The 21,623-nt window shown below is 26.4% G+C and overlaps 6 protein-coding genes across 6 annotated transcripts in view; 3 read left to right on the plus strand and 3 right to left on the minus strand.

Annotated features, from left to right (window-relative positions):
- The first annotated feature begins 266 nt into the window (after positions 1-266).
- Positions 267-4,196, plus strand: Cul5 (cullin 5). Its single transcript, XM_017900842.1, has 11 exons — positions 267-314; positions 863-1,072; positions 1,149-1,328; positions 1,390-1,531; positions 1,605-1,919; positions 1,999-2,471; positions 2,557-2,820; positions 2,899-3,054; positions 3,329-3,609; positions 3,690-3,813; positions 3,903-4,196. The coding sequence occupies exons 1-11, from the start codon at positions 285-287 to the stop codon at positions 4,095-4,097; spliced, it is 2,370 nt and encodes a 789-aa protein (XP_017756331.1). The 5' UTR covers positions 267-284; the 3' UTR covers positions 4,098-4,196.
- A 2,060-nt stretch (positions 4,197-6,256) lies between these two features.
- On the minus strand, positions 6,257-7,574 carry sra (RRM_RCAN_like domain containing protein Sra). Its single transcript, XM_017900860.1, has 5 exons — positions 7,317-7,574; positions 7,044-7,233; positions 6,800-6,952; positions 6,360-6,683; positions 6,257-6,278 (listed from the first exon to the last, which is right to left on the minus strand). Exons 1-4 carry the CDS (start codon positions 7,572-7,574, stop codon positions 6,556-6,558), a joined length of 729 nt encoding a protein of 242 aa, XP_017756349.1. The 3' UTR covers positions 6,257-6,278; positions 6,360-6,555.
- A 1,251-nt stretch (positions 7,575-8,825) lies between these two features.
- LOC108548059 (oxysterol-binding protein-related protein 9) lies at positions 8,826-14,243 on the plus strand. The gene is made up of 13 exons (XM_017900829.1): positions 8,826-8,943; positions 9,472-9,687; positions 9,761-9,985; positions 10,076-10,151; positions 10,217-10,306; positions 10,449-10,572; positions 10,659-10,765; positions 12,619-12,648; positions 12,734-12,896; positions 12,983-13,248; positions 13,322-13,716; positions 13,795-14,022; positions 14,100-14,243. Exons 1-13 carry the CDS (start codon positions 8,836-8,838, stop codon positions 14,190-14,192), a joined length of 2,121 nt encoding a protein of 706 aa, XP_017756318.1. The 5' UTR covers positions 8,826-8,835; the 3' UTR covers positions 14,193-14,243.
- Positions 14,244-15,447: 1,204 nt separating this feature from the next.
- LOC108548097 (uncharacterized) lies at positions 15,448-16,557 on the minus strand. The gene has a single exon (XM_017900872.1). The coding sequence runs from the start codon at positions 16,555-16,557 to the stop codon at positions 15,448-15,450; it is 1,110 nt and encodes a 369-aa protein (XP_017756361.1).
- Positions 16,558-17,344: 787 nt separating this feature from the next.
- Positions 17,345-18,735, plus strand: mRpL19 (mitochondrial ribosomal protein L19). The gene is made up of 4 exons (XM_017900863.1): positions 17,345-17,411; positions 17,590-18,052; positions 18,137-18,412; positions 18,512-18,735. The coding sequence occupies exons 1-4, from the start codon at positions 17,345-17,347 to the stop codon at positions 18,648-18,650; spliced, it is 945 nt and encodes a 314-aa protein (XP_017756352.1). The 3' UTR covers positions 18,651-18,735.
- A 286-nt stretch (positions 18,736-19,021) lies between these two features.
- woc (zinc finger protein without children) overlaps positions 19,022-21,623 on the minus strand; it is a 5,788-nt gene continuing 3,186 nt past the window's right edge. The window contains exons 4-12 of the mRNA XM_017900822.1: positions 20,982-21,623; positions 20,696-20,919; positions 20,374-20,609; positions 20,119-20,305; positions 19,924-20,049; positions 19,732-19,853; positions 19,507-19,654; positions 19,342-19,441; positions 19,022-19,217 (exon numbers count right to left, since the gene is read on the minus strand). Of these exons, the coding sequence (XP_017756311.1) occupies positions 19,043-19,217; positions 19,342-19,441; positions 19,507-19,654; positions 19,732-19,853; positions 19,924-20,049; positions 20,119-20,305; positions 20,374-20,609; positions 20,696-20,919; positions 20,982-21,623 (1,960 nt within the window). The 3' untranslated portion in view covers positions 19,022-19,042. The remainder of the gene's footprint in view (positions 19,218-19,341; positions 19,442-19,506; positions 19,655-19,731; positions 19,854-19,923; positions 20,050-20,118; positions 20,306-20,373; positions 20,610-20,695; positions 20,920-20,981) is intronic.

The following is a 21,623-nucleotide window of genomic DNA, read 5'->3' on the forward strand; positions in this document are numbered from 1 at the left end:
GTGTGTGTGTGTGTGTGTGTGTGTGTGTGTTGTGCATGCGGTTTGTATATATATGTATATATTTTATATATATATTATATATATCTCTATTCTCTAGTCTATTTCATATATATTATATTATATATATATATATATATAATATATATATGAAATAGACATAAAATACATTTTACCGTCAAAATAATCTTACAAAGATATATATTAATGTTCAAACCAATTTTTATAATTAATCGTTTCACAATACTGTTTGTACTCATTGGCGTAGACGCACTGTGGTATAGGACATGTCAAAACTTCATGTGAAGGTGCTGATGGTTAGTTGTCATTAAATAATCAAAATTATATTTAAAATCAATTTATGTTGAAAAATAAGTTTGAAAAACATTTCTTAAATTTTTCATATGTATAAGATGTTTTGTTATATTGTTTCATTTTCAATAATAATATATAAATCTTGTTAACCTATACAATGTTTTCAATTGTCAAAGAACATTTTGAAATTTACCGTGCATGAATATCCATGAAGTTCTATATTAAAAATATTTGAAAATATTTTCATAATATTATTATTATTATTATCTATTAACAATTAAGTTAGATATAGTTAGAGTTTTTAACAATTAGATACTAATTTTTTGTTGATTCAATAATTATACTTTTTTTCTTAATAAAACTGTTTTTGCAAATGGTATTATTTTATATCTGCTAATTCTTATATTGTCTTATATATTATAATTGTAAATAAAACTTAATTAAAAAATTTATGAAGACAAAATACAATATAGTCAAATTAATATCAAAATTAATAATGTGGCTTTAATATGTAAATACAAGTTAATTTGTTGATAAATTATGTGTTTAGGGTAAAAGTCAGTTTAAGTTTGAAGATAAATGGCCATGTATGCGACCAACTATATTGAAATTACTCAAACAAGAACCTGTTACTCAAGCAGAATGGCAAGATTTATTTTTTTCTGTTCATGCAGTATGTGTGTGGAATGATAAAGGTGCTCTTAAATTATTAGATGCACTTAAAGAAGACATAATGGATTTTATAAAACAAGCTCAACAGGTATAAATCATAATTTTTAAATATATAAATAAATATTGTTAACAACAAAAAAATTATTGTTTTATGTATTTTATAGAGAGTCTTAGCACATCAAGAGGAACAAGCTCTGTTAAAAGCATATATAACTGAATGGAGAAAATTTTTTGTACAGTGTAATTATTTACCAACACCATTTAGACAGGTAGAAACATCTCTTACTGGAAAAGCACCATCCAGTGTTCAGAAAAAAAGTCAACCTGATGATATTGTTAGAAAAGTAAGGATTTTCTTCCAAGTTTTTCAATGTATAATTCTATAATATTTTGTTTTTATTATAGTTAATGTTGGATAGTTGGAATCAAAGTATATTTGGAGAAATAAAACAAAAACTTCAAGATTCAGCTATGCGACTTGTTCGTGCTGAAAGAAATGGAGAAGCATTTGATTCGCAACTTGTTATTGGTGTTAGAGAATCTTATGGTAACAAAATTTTCTTTATTATATCAGTTATACAACCTATATAAATTTAAGATTATATTAAATTATATTACAGTAAATTTATGTTCAAATACAATGGATAAACTTCAAATCTATAGAGAAAATTTTGAAGCAGCATATATAGAAGCAACGGAAGCTTTTTACTGGGTCAAAGCACCTGAACAATTGTCATTACATGGTGTAGAAAATTATATGCGTTATGCAGATGCAAAATTACAAGAAGAAGAACTTCGTGCCCAAAAATACTTAGAGCCAAATAGTGCTAGTGTACAACTTTTAACTGATTGTTGTGTACGTGTATTAGTGGCAACTTTCAAGCCAGCTATATTAGCAGAATGTCCAAGAATGATTCAACATCGTCAAACAGATAGTGAGTATAATATAATTTATATTATAATTATCGTAGTAGTATTTCTATGATAATAGTATGATATAAATTATACTTATAGAACTTAGGTTAATGTTAAAACTAATGGATAGAGTTCCTGAGGGAGTTGGCCCAATGTTAAGAAATTTAGAGGAACACATTGCAAGTGCAGGCTTGGCTGACATGATGGCAGCTGTGGATGTTATTACTCAAGATTCTGAAAAATATGTTGAAAGATTGTTGGATCTTTTTCGTCGTTTTTCAATTCTCGTTAAAGAAGCATTTGATGATGATCCTCGATTTCTAACAGCTCGAGATAAAGCTTACAAACTTGTCGTAAATGATGCGACGGTTTTTAGACTAGAATTACCTGCACGTCAATGTTCTGGTATTGGTACAACGATTTTGTATAATAAACCTAATAACAATAATAATGGGCAGCCAGAATCAAAGTGTCCAGAACTTCTAGCTAATTACTGTGATATGTTACTTAGAAAAACGCCACTCAGCAAAAAATTAACTTCTGATGAAATTGAAAGCAAACTAAAAGATGTAGTATGTATTTTAATTTATATATGATTCTTATGTTTGATATAATATTTGTTACTATTTTATCTTACATTTACTTTACTCGTTTCAGTTATTAGTGTTAAAATATGTGCAAAATAAAGATGTATTTATGCGCTACCATAAAGCCCATTTAACAAGGCGCTTAATATTAGATACATCTGCTGATTCTGAAAAAGAGGAAAATATGGTAGAATGGCTCCGTGAAGTTGGAATGCCTGCTGATTATGTTAATAAACTAGCTCGAATGTTTCAAGATATTAAAGTATCACAAGATCTCAATCAACAATTTAAAGAACAATGTAGAGCTGCTATTGCAGATAGCATTAATATTAAGGTATTGTGTTATAACAATACTTTGATTTATATGTTACTAAGTGCATACTAAACTACATATTAATATAATTTATTGCAGATACTAAATGCTGGTGCATGGGCTAGAGGTAGTGAACGTGTTACTGTAAGTTTACCATTGCAGTTAGAAGATTATATTCCCGAAGTGGAAGAATTTTATAAAAAAAAGCATAGTGGAAGGAAATTACAGTGGTATCACCATATGTCGAATGGCACGGTAAGAAATAAAATGTCTTGTCAAAGAGTATTAGAAACAAATGTTTTTACGTTTGTTTAAGAATTATTATCATTTGAAGAAAATTCTTCATCCATAATAATAAAAAATGTGTTAATATAGCTTCCATTACAAACTATATATGTTCATTTAAACAGAACAACATACATTTTTCTGATGCAGTAAACGTGGGTATAGAGTAGAACTTTTCAAAAAATTCAATATCTCGGATCTAATTTTCAGCTTCACCTTGCAACCAATTTGGATGGTGTTCCAGATAACATTTTCTAACCAAGTGGGACGCTTCGATGTGGATGTAACAACATTTCAAATGGCTGTTTTATTTGCTTGGAATCAACGGCCGTTTGAAAAGATATCATATGAAAATTTACGGTTGGCTACGGAACTTCCTGATCCCGAATTGAGACGAACTTTATGGTCTTTGTGTGCCTTTCCGAAACTCAAACGTCAACTTCTTCTAGTTGAGCCACATGCGCATAGTCCCAAAGATTTTGCAAATGATACAAGATTTTGGGTGAATCAAGAATTTGCTATTGTGTTAGTAATATTTTTTTTTAAATTACACACCGATTTAATTTACTTAAAATATGTAATTAATTCGTGTCTTTAATTTTTAGGAAAAATAGTAAACTGCAAAAAAGGGGTAAAATTAATTTAATAGGAAGACTTCAACTATCAACTGAACGGAGTAAAGAAGAAGATAACCAGTCTATTGTACAACTTAGAATACTAAGGGTTCAGGTACATTCTTTGTTTAAATAATTCTCTACCTTCAATAAATAAGTATTATAATACATATATATGTACATATATAATGTTTTCTCTAATAGGAAGCAATCATCAAGATTTTAAAGATGCGTAAGAAGATCAATAATGCTCAGTTACAAACTGAATTAGTTGATATATTAAAGAATATGTTTTTGCCAAGTAAAAAGATGATAAAAGAACAAATTGAATGGCTTATTGAACATAAATATATACGTAGACACGACGATGACATTAACACCTTTGTGTACGTGTCATAGGTCGGAAATATAAATACGTATAATATTGTTCAAATTCTTATGATTAATATTATATTTTTATAAAAATTCAGTTCTTGTTTACCAAAATATGCTCAAAAGTCCCACTATAATTGAAAGATATTATTGTTGTTTGTAACATGTTTACAAGGAACACATCTTTTAAATGAAAAGGTAGTACTGTCATACAGAGTCATATCGTTTATAAATTATGATTAAATGTAATATCGTCTTTGACCATAAAAATATATATTGTTAAGCAAATAACTACTACAATATTTAAAAAATTCAAATTGAAAAATTTATTAATTTTTTTTTTATAAAAAAGCAGAGTTAACGTGTAGACATCTGTGGAAAAAATGTACAACTTTCAAAATTTTTGATTTATTATATATGTACCTGTAGTTTTTTTATATCTTCTGTTTTATATCTTATATGATTTGATAATTTTATTCTACTTTAAAAAAGAATAGATTGTTTAAAATATTTATAAATCCTATAAACCTGTCACAGATGTATTTAATTTTGAATCACCATGTTCATGTACGTATATGTATGTATGAAGTATGTACATTATACATTTTAATACATGTCTAAATGTAAACGCATAAATATGTTTATTTACTACAAGTGTACATATTTTCCAAATATGATTATTTTTCACTAATTTGTTTGAATTTGTAAAAAGTACATAAATTACAGAAATCTTTTACTTAACGGTTTTTGCGTTCTATTTTATGTCAACTACATCATAGTTCTTTTAATCCAAATAAAATTAATAATTTTCAATTGCAAGAATTTAAAGTAAACAAAAATTCATACAAGGGGAGAACATAAGAAATGGCCTATACCATTGCATATAAATCTAAGATTATAAAATTTTTATTTCTTTTTATTATAATAATAAAATAATGTATAATCCCTGTATTGAAGAAATTTTACACAACTGTGTCATAAATGATAAACTCTCGACTCAACATTATTAATAACAATTATGTGTATAAAGCTTTTATATTATTTCAATATGCGATTGACAAATGTAAAAGTGGACAATTTCGAAATTAAAAAAAAATTTTTTATATATTTTTCGATGCATCTTATTACATTTTTCTTAGAAATACTATTTCAAAATGTACAAATTTTCATAAATAAAATATCACTTCCTAGAATTAAGCTGGAGTAATAATCTAAGATATAGACTAAATAACTGAACCAATCTTGAAAGATAGTTTTTTATTTTGTCTATATAAGATTCAGACATGAAAAACAAGTTTTGCGTAACATGTTTATTCACACAAAATTAATTTGCTATAACATATTTCATAAATTTTCAACAATTCTATGTTAGATTAAATCTTACATTGATATGAAATATATTTTATGAGTGGGAACACTATATACATTTACATACACATATGCATAAATATTACTGTTACAAAAAAAACAATATATAGCACTAATATATTTTGAATAATACATAGATTTGTTATTGCAAAAAATTTTTCCTGAACTGCAACAATATTTTTAATTTTAATTTTATTATATAATTTTATCACATATATTCTAAAAATTTTTAACTGTTTTATAATAGGAAAAAAATTATTTATCTTTCAGTTTTAATACTAGTTAATTAAAATATGGAAAAAAGAAACAATGTTATAGACACCATTTTTCATGTGTTTGCATGGTACATTCTTATAATCGCCATATATATATATACATTAAATATACATCAATGTTTATAACTGTCCTTAAATTTATCACACACACACCCACTTTGTAGCAAATTATATTTCTCAAGTTAATCTTGCTTGAAAGTTTGACATAATTATTAGACCAAGAATTCAACTCTAATTCCTTCCTCTAAGATCATAAATTTTATGTACCTTCTTCAAAAGTATTTGTAACATTGATACTTTGAGTAAAACTCTAATATCGCTAATTTTAATACCTTTTATCTTTGATACTTTAATATTAGTTTATTACTTTTTTTTATGATAAATAAGCCTCTAATATTTTAAATTGTGTTTTTAAATTAAAAGAAGATAAGAATTGGTGTAAAGTTATTCCGAAACATTGTGTAGATTCCTCTAATGTTTTATTTGTACGTTATTAAATATTCGATGATTTTTTTAAAATTATTTCATTATATCACGTATTTTGTCGGCATAAAATATTATTTATCTGAAAAGAGAAGCATATTCTTTGTGATAAAATATTCAAATATATTTATATTATATATTTATTATCTTCTTAAATACTTACATATATTTATCTGAGCAAGAAACATTTACAGATTATTTCCTGTGACTTTGTGATCACAAATTAAAGTATCAATTATGCAATATTGCAATACAAATTTTTGAGTGTTGAATATCATTATTTGTAATGCCTCTAATTGCTTCTTGGATGGATAAATAATTCATTGTCAAAGGATGGACAACATTTCTAATAGCACTGTTTATGAATGTTCTGGACAACGTGTATGTTGAATACGTGGAACATTTTTCATAGGATTTGTTGTTTCACAAACATGTACAACTATACCAGGTTGTCCTGAACCTCCGGGATGCAATTCATGGCTACCTCCTGCAAAATTACTTATATACTTGTTACATATCTATATATACATTATGCATACGCTCGTGCGCGAACACACATATGCATGCAAAGAAATCTAGTATAAACTAGTCAAATGACAGAACCTGCAGATAAATTTGCTATAGCTGCCAATAAATCATGATTGACTAAAGGTTCACTTTCCTCTCTAGGTTCCCATCCAATAGGTGGTGAAGCAGGTGGTGAAATTAGGAACTGTTTAGTTAGTGCTGGTGGTTGAAGATGTTGGTCTTCTATGTCTATAAAATACATAATTTTATATATTTATGTTTATGATTTTATATGTTTATATGTTATGATTTTTATAACATAAAGTACTAGCTTACAAACCTATTGGAGTAACAGGTTGTGCAAAATAACAATTGATATTGGTCTCACCAAAGTGAGTTTGATGCAACTCTAACCTGGCATTTGCTGCTGCATTTGGAGAATTATAATTTACTCTCATTCTTCTAAATGATCTAAAATATTGAAATGTTGCATCTTCTCCAAACTGTTTGAAAAGATCCTGTATTTCATGCTACAAAAGCAAAATAAACATTTATAAAAATAAAACAAACATTTGAGGTTATTACATTGAATTTTATTATAAATTTTTATTACCTTTAATTCATCACTTTTAAAAACCCTGGGATCTACATTAGTTACAATAACTGATGTTGGTAAATCTTCATCGTGTACCAAATCTTCGATAGATCTTGTACTTGCATCAGAACGATCCTTTCCTACATCAAATTCTAGCCCTAATTGCTGATAATTGGGATGCAAATTTGGTAATCCATCAACTTCATTTATTATTATATTTTCTGATTCCTCTAATTCTTCATCTTCGATTATACTACAACCATGTTTTTTCTCCATATTTAATTTATGCTGTACATAAAAATATTAAATTATTATTTATCTCTGGTTACACATTAACATGAAGAAGAAATACATAAATCACATTCATAATAAAAAAATTAATTAAGAAATAGTGATGAAAAAAATAAATAATTCGATAAATTTATTGTACAAATATACTAAAAATTTTTAATTTATTCATCTTTATATTTTTATATATGAAGAACCTTTATTATTTTATTATAAATGTAGTCTTACATATTAAATTAATATTGTGGATGTATATCGTTTTTTATTATAATTATTTCTGTATTTCTTTAATTAATGTCCTGTTATTTATTAATACAAATAATATTGTGGCTCATCTATCAAATATGTACAATGTTAATCAATCTACCATAGCATAAAATGCAATTTTTTAAATTATTTAGTCGATCGTTGTATAAATTTTCAAATAAATATTAAGTTCATGTTTTACTCTTAATAAAGAAAATTTATGGACTACAAGTAACCAAAATGTATACATCACAAAATTATATATTTACGAACCATGAATTCATGAAAAACTAATCCTAGTATTACTAACAATTATAAGTAACGTTACGTACTGCACACTAACATAATATGTAGAGCCCTTAAAGCAAAGCAATTAATCAGCTGACTGAGAACAGATAATACTCACTTGCTTTCTCTTAAGCGGCTAAATCAAATATATGTCTCCTTAATATTTACTCCGGTCAAGAATAAATTGTTTATTTAGTGATATTATTTAACTAGTCGTTCATTTACATATAAAATTCTTCATTGTGTTAACGTTATTACTAATCATTTATACAACGTTCGACAGTACATGCTGTATTCATTATTTTATTATTATCGTAATGTAATCTTTTATAATCGTAGACTATAAGGAGTAACTAGAAAGATAAGCATATTGGTATAGATAGACTTTTCTCAGTAGAATCATTTCTTATCAGAGAAAAATTTGTTTAATTTATTAGATGCATTAGATAAAAATAAATATTTGTATTACTTAGAACGTTTAATTTATCAAATATATAATGTTAAAAAATATGTTTTAAGTACCGTACAAATTAATTTAAATACGATGAGAATATTTGAAAATACGTCTTGTATCAATTTTCTTATCGAGTTACCTTTCTATATGCTCGTATAGAATATATACATACACGTACGTATATGCATTATATATACACATTTATATGCTGTATTTATGTACATATATACTCTCGCAAATAACAGTGAGCAACAAATAACAATGTCGACGATGGAGGGTTCACTTAGCAAATGGACAAATGTTGTTAATGGTTGGCAATATCGATGGTTTGTTTTAGACGATAATGCCGGTCTTTTGTCATATTATACGGTAGGAATGTTTGAATATTATAATTGTTGCGTTTAGTGTTCACAATCTCGTTAATAGATTACACCCAATTTGCTTTTAAAATATTTATCTGATCAAAACTACAATTTGATTTAAATTTTTGTATTTGTCAGAAATTTTTAGATTTAATTATCAATTGTGTATTAAGTGTTATTTATATTTCTTCAAATGTCTCATATCATAGTCAGCTGATTCCTAAATAAACCTGATTATTAAAATTATGTTTAAACAAAATGATTATCACCATTACATGATAGATGTGAATCCTATTTAAAAAGCTATATTATTAATGTAAATATTTTCATGTTATATCAGATATACTCAATTGTTGTATAAATTAATTCAATTATCAGTAAGTAGTTGGTATTATATAAAACTTTTATTATAATATGTAATTTTCAAATAGAACTTTTTAAATGACATTAAAGCATTAATCATATTTACTTTAAAATTCTTATTAATATTATGCCATGAATATAATGTCATTTCTGTATCTTAATTATATTGCAGAGTAAAGAAAAAATGATGCGAGGGGCACGTAGAGGCTGTGTACGTTTAAGAGGTGCTATTATAGGTATTGATGATGAAGATGATAGTACATTTACTATTACCACTTCATCATACAAAGATGATCCAAAAACATTTCATTTCCAAACAAGAAATGCAGAAGAACGAGAACGTTGGATTCATGCTTTAGAAGATACTATATTACGCCATTCACATGCAGTATAATTATTTATATATAATGGATAATAAAAATTACATTTATTTTAATGCTTAAATAAAATTTATATTTTAGAGGTGGGATCCTAAAAAATCTCCTCCAAAACAAGACCTTGATCGTAAAGTAGCTGAAGCAGATGCTTATCTTCAAATGTTGATTGATGAAATAAAGGTAATTGAAGTAAAACAAAGACTTGTAGAAAATGAAGAAGTACAACAAAAATATGCGGAAATTTTGACTCAAGCTAATGCAATGCTTAATTCTATTAAACATACAATTGTTCAATTACAAATTGCAAAGGTAAATATTTATTATAATTATAAAATATTATATTAATAAGTTTTATAATTAAATTTCATGTATTTTACATAATAAATATAATATTGTTAGAATACAGCTATACCTGTAAATGGAATATATAGGGGACCGACTGATTCAATACATGTTTCACCTTCCTTATTTCATGGTATGTATTTAAAAAGAATATGAAATACATGTATAATGAGGATCCCATAATATAACAAATTTTAGTTGCTGATAGACAACCAGAAGCAACTGTACAAACTGGTATTGAATTAGGTTCAGAATGTGTAGAACTAAGAGTATCTACATTGCCAAATGGTAATTTATTTTTCTTATTTATGTATACTAAATTAAAAATAAATGTTCAGTTATTAAGCTATAGTGTTTTTGAAAATAAAACCATGAATCAAATAGAAAAATGCATTAAAACGCGCATTTTTACTGATTTTTATTCGTAAAGCTGTTGTGGATAAAGATCTCCCTGTACCCCAATTTTCTTATTCATCTTCGGACGAAGACGAAGATTATTATGATGCAGCAGATGAAATATCACCTCCTTCTGCAATACAAAGTCATATCGCTATGTAAGTATTTATCAGGGTTCGTGAATTTTTAATATAAAATTTAAGAAATATATGTCATATGTTGTAATAATTAAACGATTCAGTAGAAGACGAGATAGCGAACGTTCTCAATCACATGTGGATGTATCGAATGAAAATCGGAAGCAATCTCCGTTACCTCCGACGAAAGGTGATGGATCCGTTGATTACGATGGTAAGTACTAATCTATGTTAAATATTTAAAAATCTATGTTTCATACTATTCAATATAAAATTTTCGTATACAATTTCTTTTTCTTAGGATACGTAAGTTCTACTTTATTTGTCTATTATATATTTATTCAATTACAAATTGCAAAGGTAAATATTTATTATAATTATAAAATATTATATTAATAAGTTTTATAATTAAATTTCATGTATTTTACATAATAAATATAATATTGTTAGAATACAGCTATACCTGTAAATGGAATATATAGGGGACCGACTGATTCAATACATGTTTCACCTTCCTTATTTCATGGTATGTATTTAAAAAGAATATGAAATACATGTATAATGAGGATCCCATAATATAACAAATTTTAGTTGCTGATAGACAACCAGAAGCAACTGTACAAACTGGTATTGAATTAGGTTCAGAATGTGTAGAACTAAGAGTATCTACATTGCCAAATGGTAATTTATTTTTCTTATTTATGTATACTAAATTAAAAATAAATGTTCAGTTATTAAGCTATAGTGTTTTTGAAAATAAAACCATGAATCAAATAGAAAAATGCATTAAAACGCGCATTTTTACTGATTTTTATTCGTAAAGCTGTTGTGGATAAAGATCTCCCTGTACCCCAATTTTCTTATTCATCTTCGGACGAAGACGAAGATTATTATGATGCAGCAGATGAAATATCACCTCCTTCTGCAATACAAAGTCATATCGCTATGTAAGTATTTATCAGGGTTCGTGAATTTTTAATATAAAATTTAAGAAATATATGTCATATGTTGTAATAATTAAACGATTCAGTAGAAGACGAGATAGCGAACGTTCTCAATCACATGTGGATGTATCGAATGAAAATCGGAAGCAATCTCCGTTACCTCCGACGAAAGGTGATGGATCCGTTGATTACGATGGTAAGTACTAATCTATGTTAAATATTTAAAAATCTATGTTTCATACTATTCAATATAAAATTTTCGTATACAATTTCTTTTTCTTAGGATACGTAAGTTCTACTTTATTTGTCTATTATATATTTACTTATAATAAAATTTTGTAGTTTAAAATTAAAAAAGAGATTTAAATAAAATAATATAAAAATTTAACTAATTTAAAAAAATTGTAAAGATAACATTAGAAAATGTTTTAATTGTTGTTAATTATTTCTAAACATATCTATACCATAAAATTCGTGTATTAAACGAAATATAATGTAAGATAATAAATTATATTTTAATAAGAAGTGAATTACATTAACATCAACGTGTTTCAATAAATTGTGTTCGTCGTTATCGATAATGCAGATTTGCATCAGTCGACCTTACCTGTCACTACATTTGTACACATGAATTATCGTATTATCAAAGTTATAGTTAAAATTAAGTTTAAATGTTCCATAATATGGCACAATTACAAAAAAAAGAATTTATTCAACTTCTAATAGTTTTGCTGTCCTTAAAAATTTTATTTCGCAGAAAAAACGGTTGTAATTCGTTGAGTCGATTCATATAATAAACGTATTTAGGAATGGATATTAGCTGATATTTTATAAAAACGCAGTATGTTGAGTGCAAATTTAAACAGTAAGTCTTTAAATTATAGTGAAATATAATTTATAAGTAATATCTTCATATTTATGAAAGTATTTCTGTTATTATAGGTTGTATTCTTTGAGTTTAAAGTTTTAAATTGGTAAACATATTACAATTATTATTGACTTAAAACAGAAATATTAAAATAAATTATAACAAAAACGACTTTTTTAATTATTTTTTACCATTAAATTTACTAAATTTTATTGTTTATGGATTATTATTGTAAAATTTTGTTACATGTTACAGCCCTTTATGAAGAGGAAAGTGAGACAGAAAGTTAGTAATCATTATATTAATAAAATAATCATTATATTAATAAATTATTTAAATAAAATTAAATTCTCTTTATATTACATTTTAGTGGACTCCATGGAATCTCATGGGTCTGTTGTAGCTCATCTTTTGTCTCAAGTAAAAATTGGTATGGATTTAACAAAAGTAGCCTTACCTACATTTATTTTAGAGCGCAGGTCGCTTCTTGAAATGTATGCAGACTATTTTACTCATCCGGATCAGTTTGTAAGGTATATTCTATGGAATAAATAACTACTAAATAATTTTTGCCAATGTTATTGAAACTCTTAATACAGTACAGTATTGTATATTTTAGCATAGCAGATATGTCTACACCCAAAGATAGAATGGTTCAAGTAGTACGTTGGTATTTATGCAGTTTTCACGCAGGTCGCAAATCAGGAGTAGCAAAAAAACCTTACAATCCAATATTAGGTGAAATTTTCAGATGTTATTGGGATATTCCTAATGAGACTGTAGATAATTTAAATGATACAAAGCTAGTTGTTGGAGGTCCTGTACCTTGGTGCAAAGAGAGTCAGCTTTCATTTATTGCCGAACAAGTTTCTCATCATCCTCCCAGTAAGTTTCATTTTATTTATTACAATTCTTTCAAAATACTTTTTCAGTTAAAATATTATCACTTATATTATAGTAAGTGCATTTTATGCTGAACATTATGCAAAAAAGATTAGCTTTGGAGCACATGTATGGACAAAGAGTAAATTTCTTGGATTGAGTATAGGAGTACATAATGTTGGAAAGGGTTGGGTAAATGTATTACAACATGGAGAAGAATATGTATTGACATTTCCAAATGGTTATGGTAGATCTATTCTCACTGTACCATGGATAGAATTAGGAGGAACCGCAACTATTCATTGTACACAAACTGGTTTACATGCTACTATAGAATTTCTGACAAAACCTTTTTATGGTGGTAAACGTAATCGAATTACATGTCAAATTACACAACCAGGAGATAAGAAACCATTTGTTATTATAAACGGAGAATGGAGTGGTGCCATGGAAGCAAAATGGACTGATGGAGTAAGTATGATAAATATTTATAAAATATATTGATTTTTTATCTTACTTTATTTTATTTTATAAACTTAATTTCTGTAGAGGACTGAAATATTTGCGGATGTTAAAGAACTTCATACTCAAAGAAAACTAGTAAAACCAATCTGTGAACAAGAAGAGCATGAATCGCGGAAAGTTTGGCGGGATGTAACTGTTGGATTAAGAATTAACGATATGGAAAAAGCAACAGCAGCTAAGTGCGCAATTGAACAAAAACAACGAGATGAAGCACGTATTAGAAAAGAAAATAATGTTAATTGGCAAACTAAGGTATATTCTTTTTTTTAATTACATATTCTTTTATTCCTTTACATCAAATAATTATATAAAGTCTTATCTTTTAATAGTTGTTCAAAGAAACCAAAGATGGTAGCTGGATTTATGTAAAACCTCTTGTAGACAGACTACATTCTTGTTCCAGTCAAGTTGTTACAACATAAACCTGCAATATGATTTACTGCAGTTTTAGACATTGCACTATATTAGAAATTTAAGGCCTAACATATATAATTCATAATATATTTACTACTTTTAAGCCTAATGAACTCTGTGCTAAACAGAAGAACAAAACTGAAAGGTATTACAAATTCTTTTCTTGAAAATTTTGTTTCCCTTTGCTTTTATATATATAAACCTGATTAAGTACAATAGCAAATATTAAAGTGCTATACAATATTAAGATTTCATTGAAAGATATATATGTATTTGATAGCAGGCAAATTATTTTTTATAATGTATTACTATTGATAATTACTGAATTAAAAGAAAAAAAAAAATTCGCACAGTATTGTGCTATGTATTATATGTCGACATTGACATACAAGCTTATGTATTGTTAAAAAAAATATATACAGCCATAAAAATAATATTATTGATGATAATTTACAATTTCTGTTAACGAAAATTTCAATGCAGTTTAGCCTAATACAACACAAATAAAAAGTAAATTTAATCAAATAATAATAAACTAAATGCGTTAGTATTCTCTTATGTGTTTAAACTGTTTCATTAGTATAGCAAATATTCTCCGTGTATCGTTAGCGCAAAGCATAGACTAAAATTTTTTTATTTTGTAACAATTATGACTGTCATTGAATGTTTACTTTTGGATAGTTTTAAAAATCATTTCCAGATAGTATTCAGAATGAGTTAATTAATAAATGTAAAAAACAGATAATTGTATTTGTCATTGTAAAAATAATATATACGATGTACATTACATTTATGTACATAATTGTTTGTTCTTAAATTTCATGAAATATGAACATATAGCATTTACATACTATAAATACTTATAAATATTTCTCATAGATGTTTATGTATAGGATTTTTTACACATTTTAATTGCTTTTAAATTAAATGCAAGGTATTAAAATATTTTAAACAGATTAATTTCGTTTAATTATGTTATAATTCTTAACTTACAATGCTTAATTATTTATATAAATGCAAATAAAATCGTGATTTATAATGTTTTAAATTTGACTAACATAAATAGCAGTATATAAATCAGCATTGTAAAATATTCCTACTTGATATAACATGTAATATATGATTCAATATGTACATTTTTGATAAAATAAAACTTTATTCATGTATCAGAACAATACAAACACATTTAATAATAATTGTTATAAAACTTATATTTGTACTTAGAAATAAATTAAAAATGTTTTTAAAGTACAAAAAATATGATCAAGTATCATTCGTAGAATTTTCTAAGTATATATGTCCAATATAATGATCAGCTACTAATCTATGAAACTGTGGAAATCGTTTTGTTGATGTTAATAAATGTTCCAAACCTGCTCTTATTACCAAAAAACTTACTTCACAATATGATCTGTTTACAAAATTAGAAATATTTTTACTTGTTTCATATTTATATAGTACTTTAACAACTGATACTCTTTGTAAGGTTACAACATTATTACATGGAATTTCCCTTGGTTCAATCATTAAGTTTAAATGCCAATCCATAGGTTTCAAAATGAGAGAATGAGTTTCTTTTCCTACAAAACACTGTAAAACTATTTCTTCACCAAATATACCAGTCATTGAAGTTTTAATAGCAAGTAAAAAGTCATTAAAAGGATTTGTAGCATTCCTTATCTTTGTACTATTTAATAAATTATAGTCTACAGCACAACTCCATAATTTAAATGAACTATCTGTATGAACTTTTCCTAAATATTGTAAACACCTATTACAAATTATAGTATCTTTATCTAGTTTTAAATTATGATTAAACAAACTTATATGAAAGATAAAAAAAAATGATCCATAGAAAATATCAGATTCTAATGGATTTAAATCATGCATAATGCTATTATGATTATGTTTACAGCAAAACCATTCACTTGGATCATAATTCATATCTGGTATAGATAAAACTCTTTTAATATACATGTCTTTGGAGAGAATATTTTTACAACATGTACACATTATATGACATTTGTCTACATTGGATAAATCAATACTTTTTACATAATCATCTATAGAATTAGCATTAAATGTAGAATTACTAATTATTTGAGTTTTAAAAGATCCAAGGATAGGATCCGATATTGTTTGTGCACGAAAACAAATCCAATTGTTTGTTACATTTAATGTTGATAATGAATTTGGGATCAATTTTACAAATTTTGTTAAAAATGTTACTGTATTGTTTTCTATAGTTATTTCTATACTTTCTTTCAAAAGCTTTATTTTAACTCCTGTTGAATTTACTTTTTTCTTTAAATATATAAAGGCATTGCATATTTGTAATCTAGGTCTTAGTTCTAATGTTATAGATTCTATCATATTGAAAAAGCATTAAATTAAAAAATTAAATTATAATCCTTCAATTAGATAAAAACCCAATTACATTGTTACATTCCTTTTTTACATTGTTTAAATTGACTCCAGTGCATATAATTTCATATATATATATATAAAATTCCTTGCTTTTTAATGCTGAAAAAAGGAACAGTGAAAAATCATTGAACCTAAAAATAAATTTCGAGCTTAATTTGTCTACTACGACCTATATAAAATAAAATATAAAAAAATTGTAATTACCTTCAAAACTATTGATGAAAGATAAATAAATCTTTTTAATTCAATCTGTTAATCCATATTAAACTTAATTTTTAATATTTTCCAATATCTTATTAATATACATATCTAAAATATTAAATTTTTATGAATTAATACTAATAAAATATCGTAGAATTAAGTGAAATTTTACAGTATGTAAATACAAATGTTACAACTTACAACTTTGAAATAAGTATAATTTAGCAGAGAAATATATATAAACTATTATAGTTTAAGTCAGATAATTTTAAATCTTAACATTTTTAAATACTCTAAATAAACAAGTAAATAGTTACAATTCATAATGTAACTGGAACGCTTTCGTTTAGTATACCACGTGCTATCTGATGTATTCTTTGACTCGATTGATCTAGGTACATTGAAATATCGTTTATTCTATATTGAGTTTTATATAGGAAAATAATACTACCTACCGGGAAACATATTAACTAAGAAATAACCTAACGAAGTTCATAAGCAAGTGTAAACAAATATTAATTAGCGTCGAAAAATGATTATTTCCTCGAGAATTTTATCTTATAAATCATGGAAAAAATTAAATTTTGTAAAAGTATTAGGTACGTTTCTCATTGTATGTACATTTATATATATTATTTTATATAAAAAGTTTGTATACAAAGTTTCTTATTCATTCATGTATTATATTCATGATTAACAAATAAAACAATGAATATTTATGTAAATAATTTATAGTGTAGTTACTTTATTTAAATATTATTATATTATTATTTTTAGGTAATGAATTTAAAGCTCTTTCAATCAAGGCACATATGAAAGAAGAAATAGTACATGATGACAATAACTCTCAAAGGAAAACTAATAATATTCCAATTAATAATAATGATGAGTTAAATAAGCCTTCATCTTTTGCAAATTATAGATTTATTTACCCTGAATTTTTACCAGATCCTAATCCATCATATCGTAATAAAATGAGAGAAAAACTAGAACGCATAGATATGATGGCTAGAAGATCAATATTAAATATTCCTGAATTTTATGTTGGTTCAATATTAGCAGTAACTTATTCTGAACCACATGCAACTGCAAAAGTGAATAAATTTGTTGGTATTTGTATATTAAGAGAGGGAGCTGGATTAAGAGCTTCATTTCTTTTAAGAAATGTTGTTAATGGAGAAGGTATAGAAGTATGTTATAATTTATATGATCCTGCTATTCAGCAAATCGATTGTTTGAGGTAAATATAAATTCATTAAATGCAATTATAATTTAAAATAAATAACATTTATATGTAAATGTTAAAATTTTCCTTTATTTATAGGTTAGAAAAAAGATTAGATAATGAATTACTTTATCTTAGAGATGCACCATTAGAATATAGTACATTTCCTTTTGATATGGAAATAGAAACAAAAGTGTCAGGGAGTGCTATATTAAATGAAATTAAAATTCCTCTTAATCGACCACCTTGGTCACAGAGATGGGAACGTAAAGATTTAAAAGGAGTTAAAGATTTAATTATCAAGAAAAAACATCAAAGAAAATCAGATGCAGCTGCTAAACCATGGGAGAAATATGATTTGATGAAAACCTATAGGTAAAATTTATGAAACATAAACTAATATAATTATCAATAAAAAATGTTTACTATTTGAAAAAAAATGTAATTAAATACACAATTTTATTACTTTGATAGGGAGACTATTCCAGAGGAGGAACAAGCTGAAATATTTTCAGATATACACACAGAACTTCATGAGTTGGAAATACAGAAAAATATATTAAAACGCAAATATATCTTACAAAGACAAAACAAACCACATAAAATCTTTTAAAATTATGAATAAAAATTTGTTTTCCAGTTACATGTTACAAGTTACTTGTATATTAAAAAGTGATGTGGTATACATATTTTTCTTACATGGCTTCTAATTATTTGTAAAAATATAGATATATATGTATAATTTATAAACATATGTATTACTCATTTTTATCATAATAGCAACTTTGTTTGGATATGTTTCATACTCAAATTTCTAAAAAATTTCATTAATAATATGTTCTTTTGTTTTATTAGGAAGTGAAAAATATACAATAGAAATTATAAAATTTCAATGACTACACATCATTTTTTGAACATTATTATCTGATGTATAAGGGAACAATTATGTTTTGCATATCATGTTATTCGAATTAACTGGGAAAAGATAAATATGCAAATGTAAAATTAGCTAGTTAATAACGCCACATTAATTTCTTTAACCATTTTAATACGATATAACATTTTTATGAGATGTTCCTTAGCCAGTGGAGATGTTGAATACCATACTGGACTGTCCGGTACACAACTTCTTTCTGGTAGCAAATAGAATACATCATTCCGAGTTTTGACACTTTCTGGGCTAAAATAGTAGTACCATGGTTCAATATAAATTTTAATAGAATAATTCTAACTATATTTTATACTTGAAATTCTTTTTGTATCATAGGATAAAAATAAATAAATAAATAAATAAATAAACATACCATTTAGACAAATAAAATTCATATAATTTGACTGGACACCTTAATGGATTTTCTTCATTTTCTTGTTGCTCATATACTTTCTTTTTACGTGAATTGCCCTCTGAAAAAAATGTAAAATCCTACAATTTTGTTATGTTTTTAATATAAGAGTTATTTGATACTAACCCAATGCTGATTGTGGTGGATAAAAACGAAGGAGGACATTTCTAGTACCTGGAACCTTTCCTGTAGCTGCAGTAGGTTGTGCAGCAGGATTGCGTTTCCAATGTTTCATAATGTGAGAAAAAGATAATTGCATATGCTCTTCTACTGTCTAAGTAATATTAAATTTTGATCATTTTAATATAAATATTATTATTTATATAATGCATTAAAATAATTTATACGTACTACGAGATTAAAATGTTTAGTGTTAAAAAACATTAATGTACTTAAAAGAACATGGGGAGAATGAGCACCTAACTGTTTACATTCCCATAAATGTTCTTCTTCAACTCTTGTAACAATGTATTCTACGAAAAATTGGTATTTTATTGATAACATAATTTCTTACATCAATTTTAAAAACAAAAAATATCTTACGCGCATCGTTATAAAGAACCGAAAATTTTTTTGCAACTTCATTTAAACAATCTGTAAATCTTTCATAATACGAATCCGTAAAAATATTGTCTATTCTGTTATTTTCAAACAAATACTGTTGAATTCCTGTAACATAGAAAAATTTTAAATAACTAAACACCTTTTTTAGTTAATGAAGACAAATGATTCATTTACCTAGACAGAGATAATATATTGTGTCAGGAGCATACTCTGCTCCATTTGGTTTTCTAACTTCTTTCACAAAAAGACATAATGAATAATTTAATTCATCAGCTGTGAGTTGCAAAAGATCTGTTTTAAATAATTTCATTTTTCTCATTGGTGTACTTTGTTTTTCTAATTCAGCATTTTTTGCAACTACCTATTTTAAACAAATTTATATTCTTTAATCTTAAATTTCAAATAAAAAGTACAATCTATTTAAATTACCCATTGTCGCCACGCATTTACGCCGAAAGTATATTTGAGTGCCATATTAGCATCTGGTTTTTCTATGGGTTCTATTATTCTTGGTTGAGGTGGAGGTTGAGGTTCAGGGGGTGGCATCAGAGGCATATCGTTCGTACCAGATACACGCCTTCCTCGCTTATTTGGCGTAGATCGCGGTTTATATGGTACCATCCGTTTTCTTCCCCGAGAAGCAATGCTGTGCCGTTCCGATTGAACTATATGTTGAGTAAATAATTAATTATGATTTATTCAGTATACCTAATTATTTATTTTCTGTGCATAGTGTATATTCTTTTATTACCATCATTTTCCATTGTCGTATCAGGTTGGGTTGGTGCTTGTGTAGCAGTGATGGTATTTGGAGTTAAAGCAGCTTCTAAATCAACAGCCGGTTCATCTAACTCTTCAGTTGCCATTTTCAAAGCCATTTGTAACATATCATCACCAAATGTGTTACTGGAATCAACACCTTCTGGACTGAATCCTCCACTATGTGCATGATCACGATCGCCAGTATCTTCATCTCTATAAAAACACGAGGAAAAAGTAGGAAAAAATTTGATAATAGCTATTAATAATAAAATTACCTGTCATCTGCAGAATCTGAATCAGTCTCATTTGCTTTTTTCTCTGTAGCAACCATTTCTGCCATCATAAGAAGTTCAGCTTCAAAAGGATCTGCTGGTATTTTCTCCTGTATTCTTTTGATTTCTTTAAATATTCCTTTAGCACTATTTCTTGTTGTAGGTATAAAAATAGGAACAGGAATTGGTAATGGAAAAGGTAATGGAACTGGAAAAGGCATAGTATACATATGCACTGGAAATGGAACATAAATTGGAACCGGTATTGGTACAACTGCTTGTTGAATTCCATCTGTTTGTGTAGCTTTTGTACAAGGATGTGGACGTACAGAAACTCCTTTTGTGTGCATCACAGGTTTACACTGAGTTGTTTTATTGTGTATTTGAACTGGACTTGGTGGTCTTGTTATAATATGTTGCTTATAAATTACTTGTGGTGTCTGATTTTGGCTGATAGCAACTGAAGGTACTAACATGTTATTTACATTATTTTGTTGTGTTGTTGGACTGGACTGACCATTTCCAATTGTAGCTAAACTTGTCACGGAAGAAATTACAGGCATGTTCTTTTTGTTTTGTATATCATTAACCTTCTGACTGTTAGAATTTGCATTTCTTTGAGGTAACGTCCTTTTAGGCATTCCT

This window comes from Eufriesea mexicana, unplaced genomic scaffold (assembly GCF_001483705.2).
Source record: "Eufriesea mexicana isolate 0111107269 unplaced genomic scaffold, ASM148370v2 scaffold1358, whole genome shotgun sequence".
Taxonomy (NCBI): domain Eukaryota; kingdom Metazoa; phylum Arthropoda; class Insecta; order Hymenoptera; family Apidae; genus Eufriesea; species Eufriesea mexicana.

Bases quoted from the DNA above. Each gene is read 5' to 3' on its own strand.
- Cul5 (XM_017900842.1), top strand. From the start codon at position 285: ATGTCAAAACTTCATGTGAAGGTGCTGATG. The intron at 2,821-2,898 runs GTATTGTGTTAT...AATTTATTGCAG, and splicing joins CAGATAGCATTAATATTAAG to ATACTAAATGCTGGTGCATG. The intron at 3,610-3,689 runs GTTAGTAATATT...TTTAATTTTTAG, and splicing joins AATCAAGAATTTGCTATTGT to GAAAAATAGTAAACTGCAAA.
- sra (XM_017900860.1), bottom strand. From the start codon at position 7,574: ATGGAGAAAAAACATGGTTGTAGTATAATCGAAGATGAAGAATTAGAG. The intron at 6,953-7,043 runs GTTTGTAAGCTA...TGTATTTTATAG, and splicing joins ACAACCTGTTACTCCAATAG to ACATAGAAGACCAACATCTT. The intron at 6,684-6,799 runs GTTCTGTCATTT...GTAATTTTGCAG, and splicing joins TATAGCAAATTTATCTGCAG to GAGGTAGCCATGAATTGCAT.
- LOC108548059 (XM_017900829.1), top strand. From the start codon at position 8,836: ATGTCGACGATGGAGGGTTCACTTAGCAAATGGACAAATGTTGTTAAT. The intron at 13,249-13,321 runs GTAAGTTTCATT...CTTATATTATAG, and splicing joins AGTTTCTCATCATCCTCCCA to TAAGTGCATTTTATGCTGAA. The intron at 14,023-14,099 runs GTATATTCTTTT...ATCTTTTAATAG, and splicing joins ATGTTAATTGGCAAACTAAG to TTGTTCAAAGAAACCAAAGA.
- LOC108548097 (XM_017900872.1), bottom strand. From the start codon at position 16,557: ATGATAGAATCTATAACATTAGAACTAAGACCTAGATTACAAATATGC.
- mRpL19 (XM_017900863.1), top strand. From the start codon at position 17,345: ATGATTATTTCCTCGAGAATTTTATCTTATAAATCATGGAAAAAATTA. The intron at 17,412-17,589 runs GTACGTTTCTCA...TATTATTTTTAG, and splicing joins AAATTTTGTAAAAGTATTAG to GTAATGAATTTAAAGCTCTT. The intron at 18,413-18,511 runs GTAAAATTTATG...TTACTTTGATAG, and splicing joins GATTTGATGAAAACCTATAG to GGAGACTATTCCAGAGGAGG.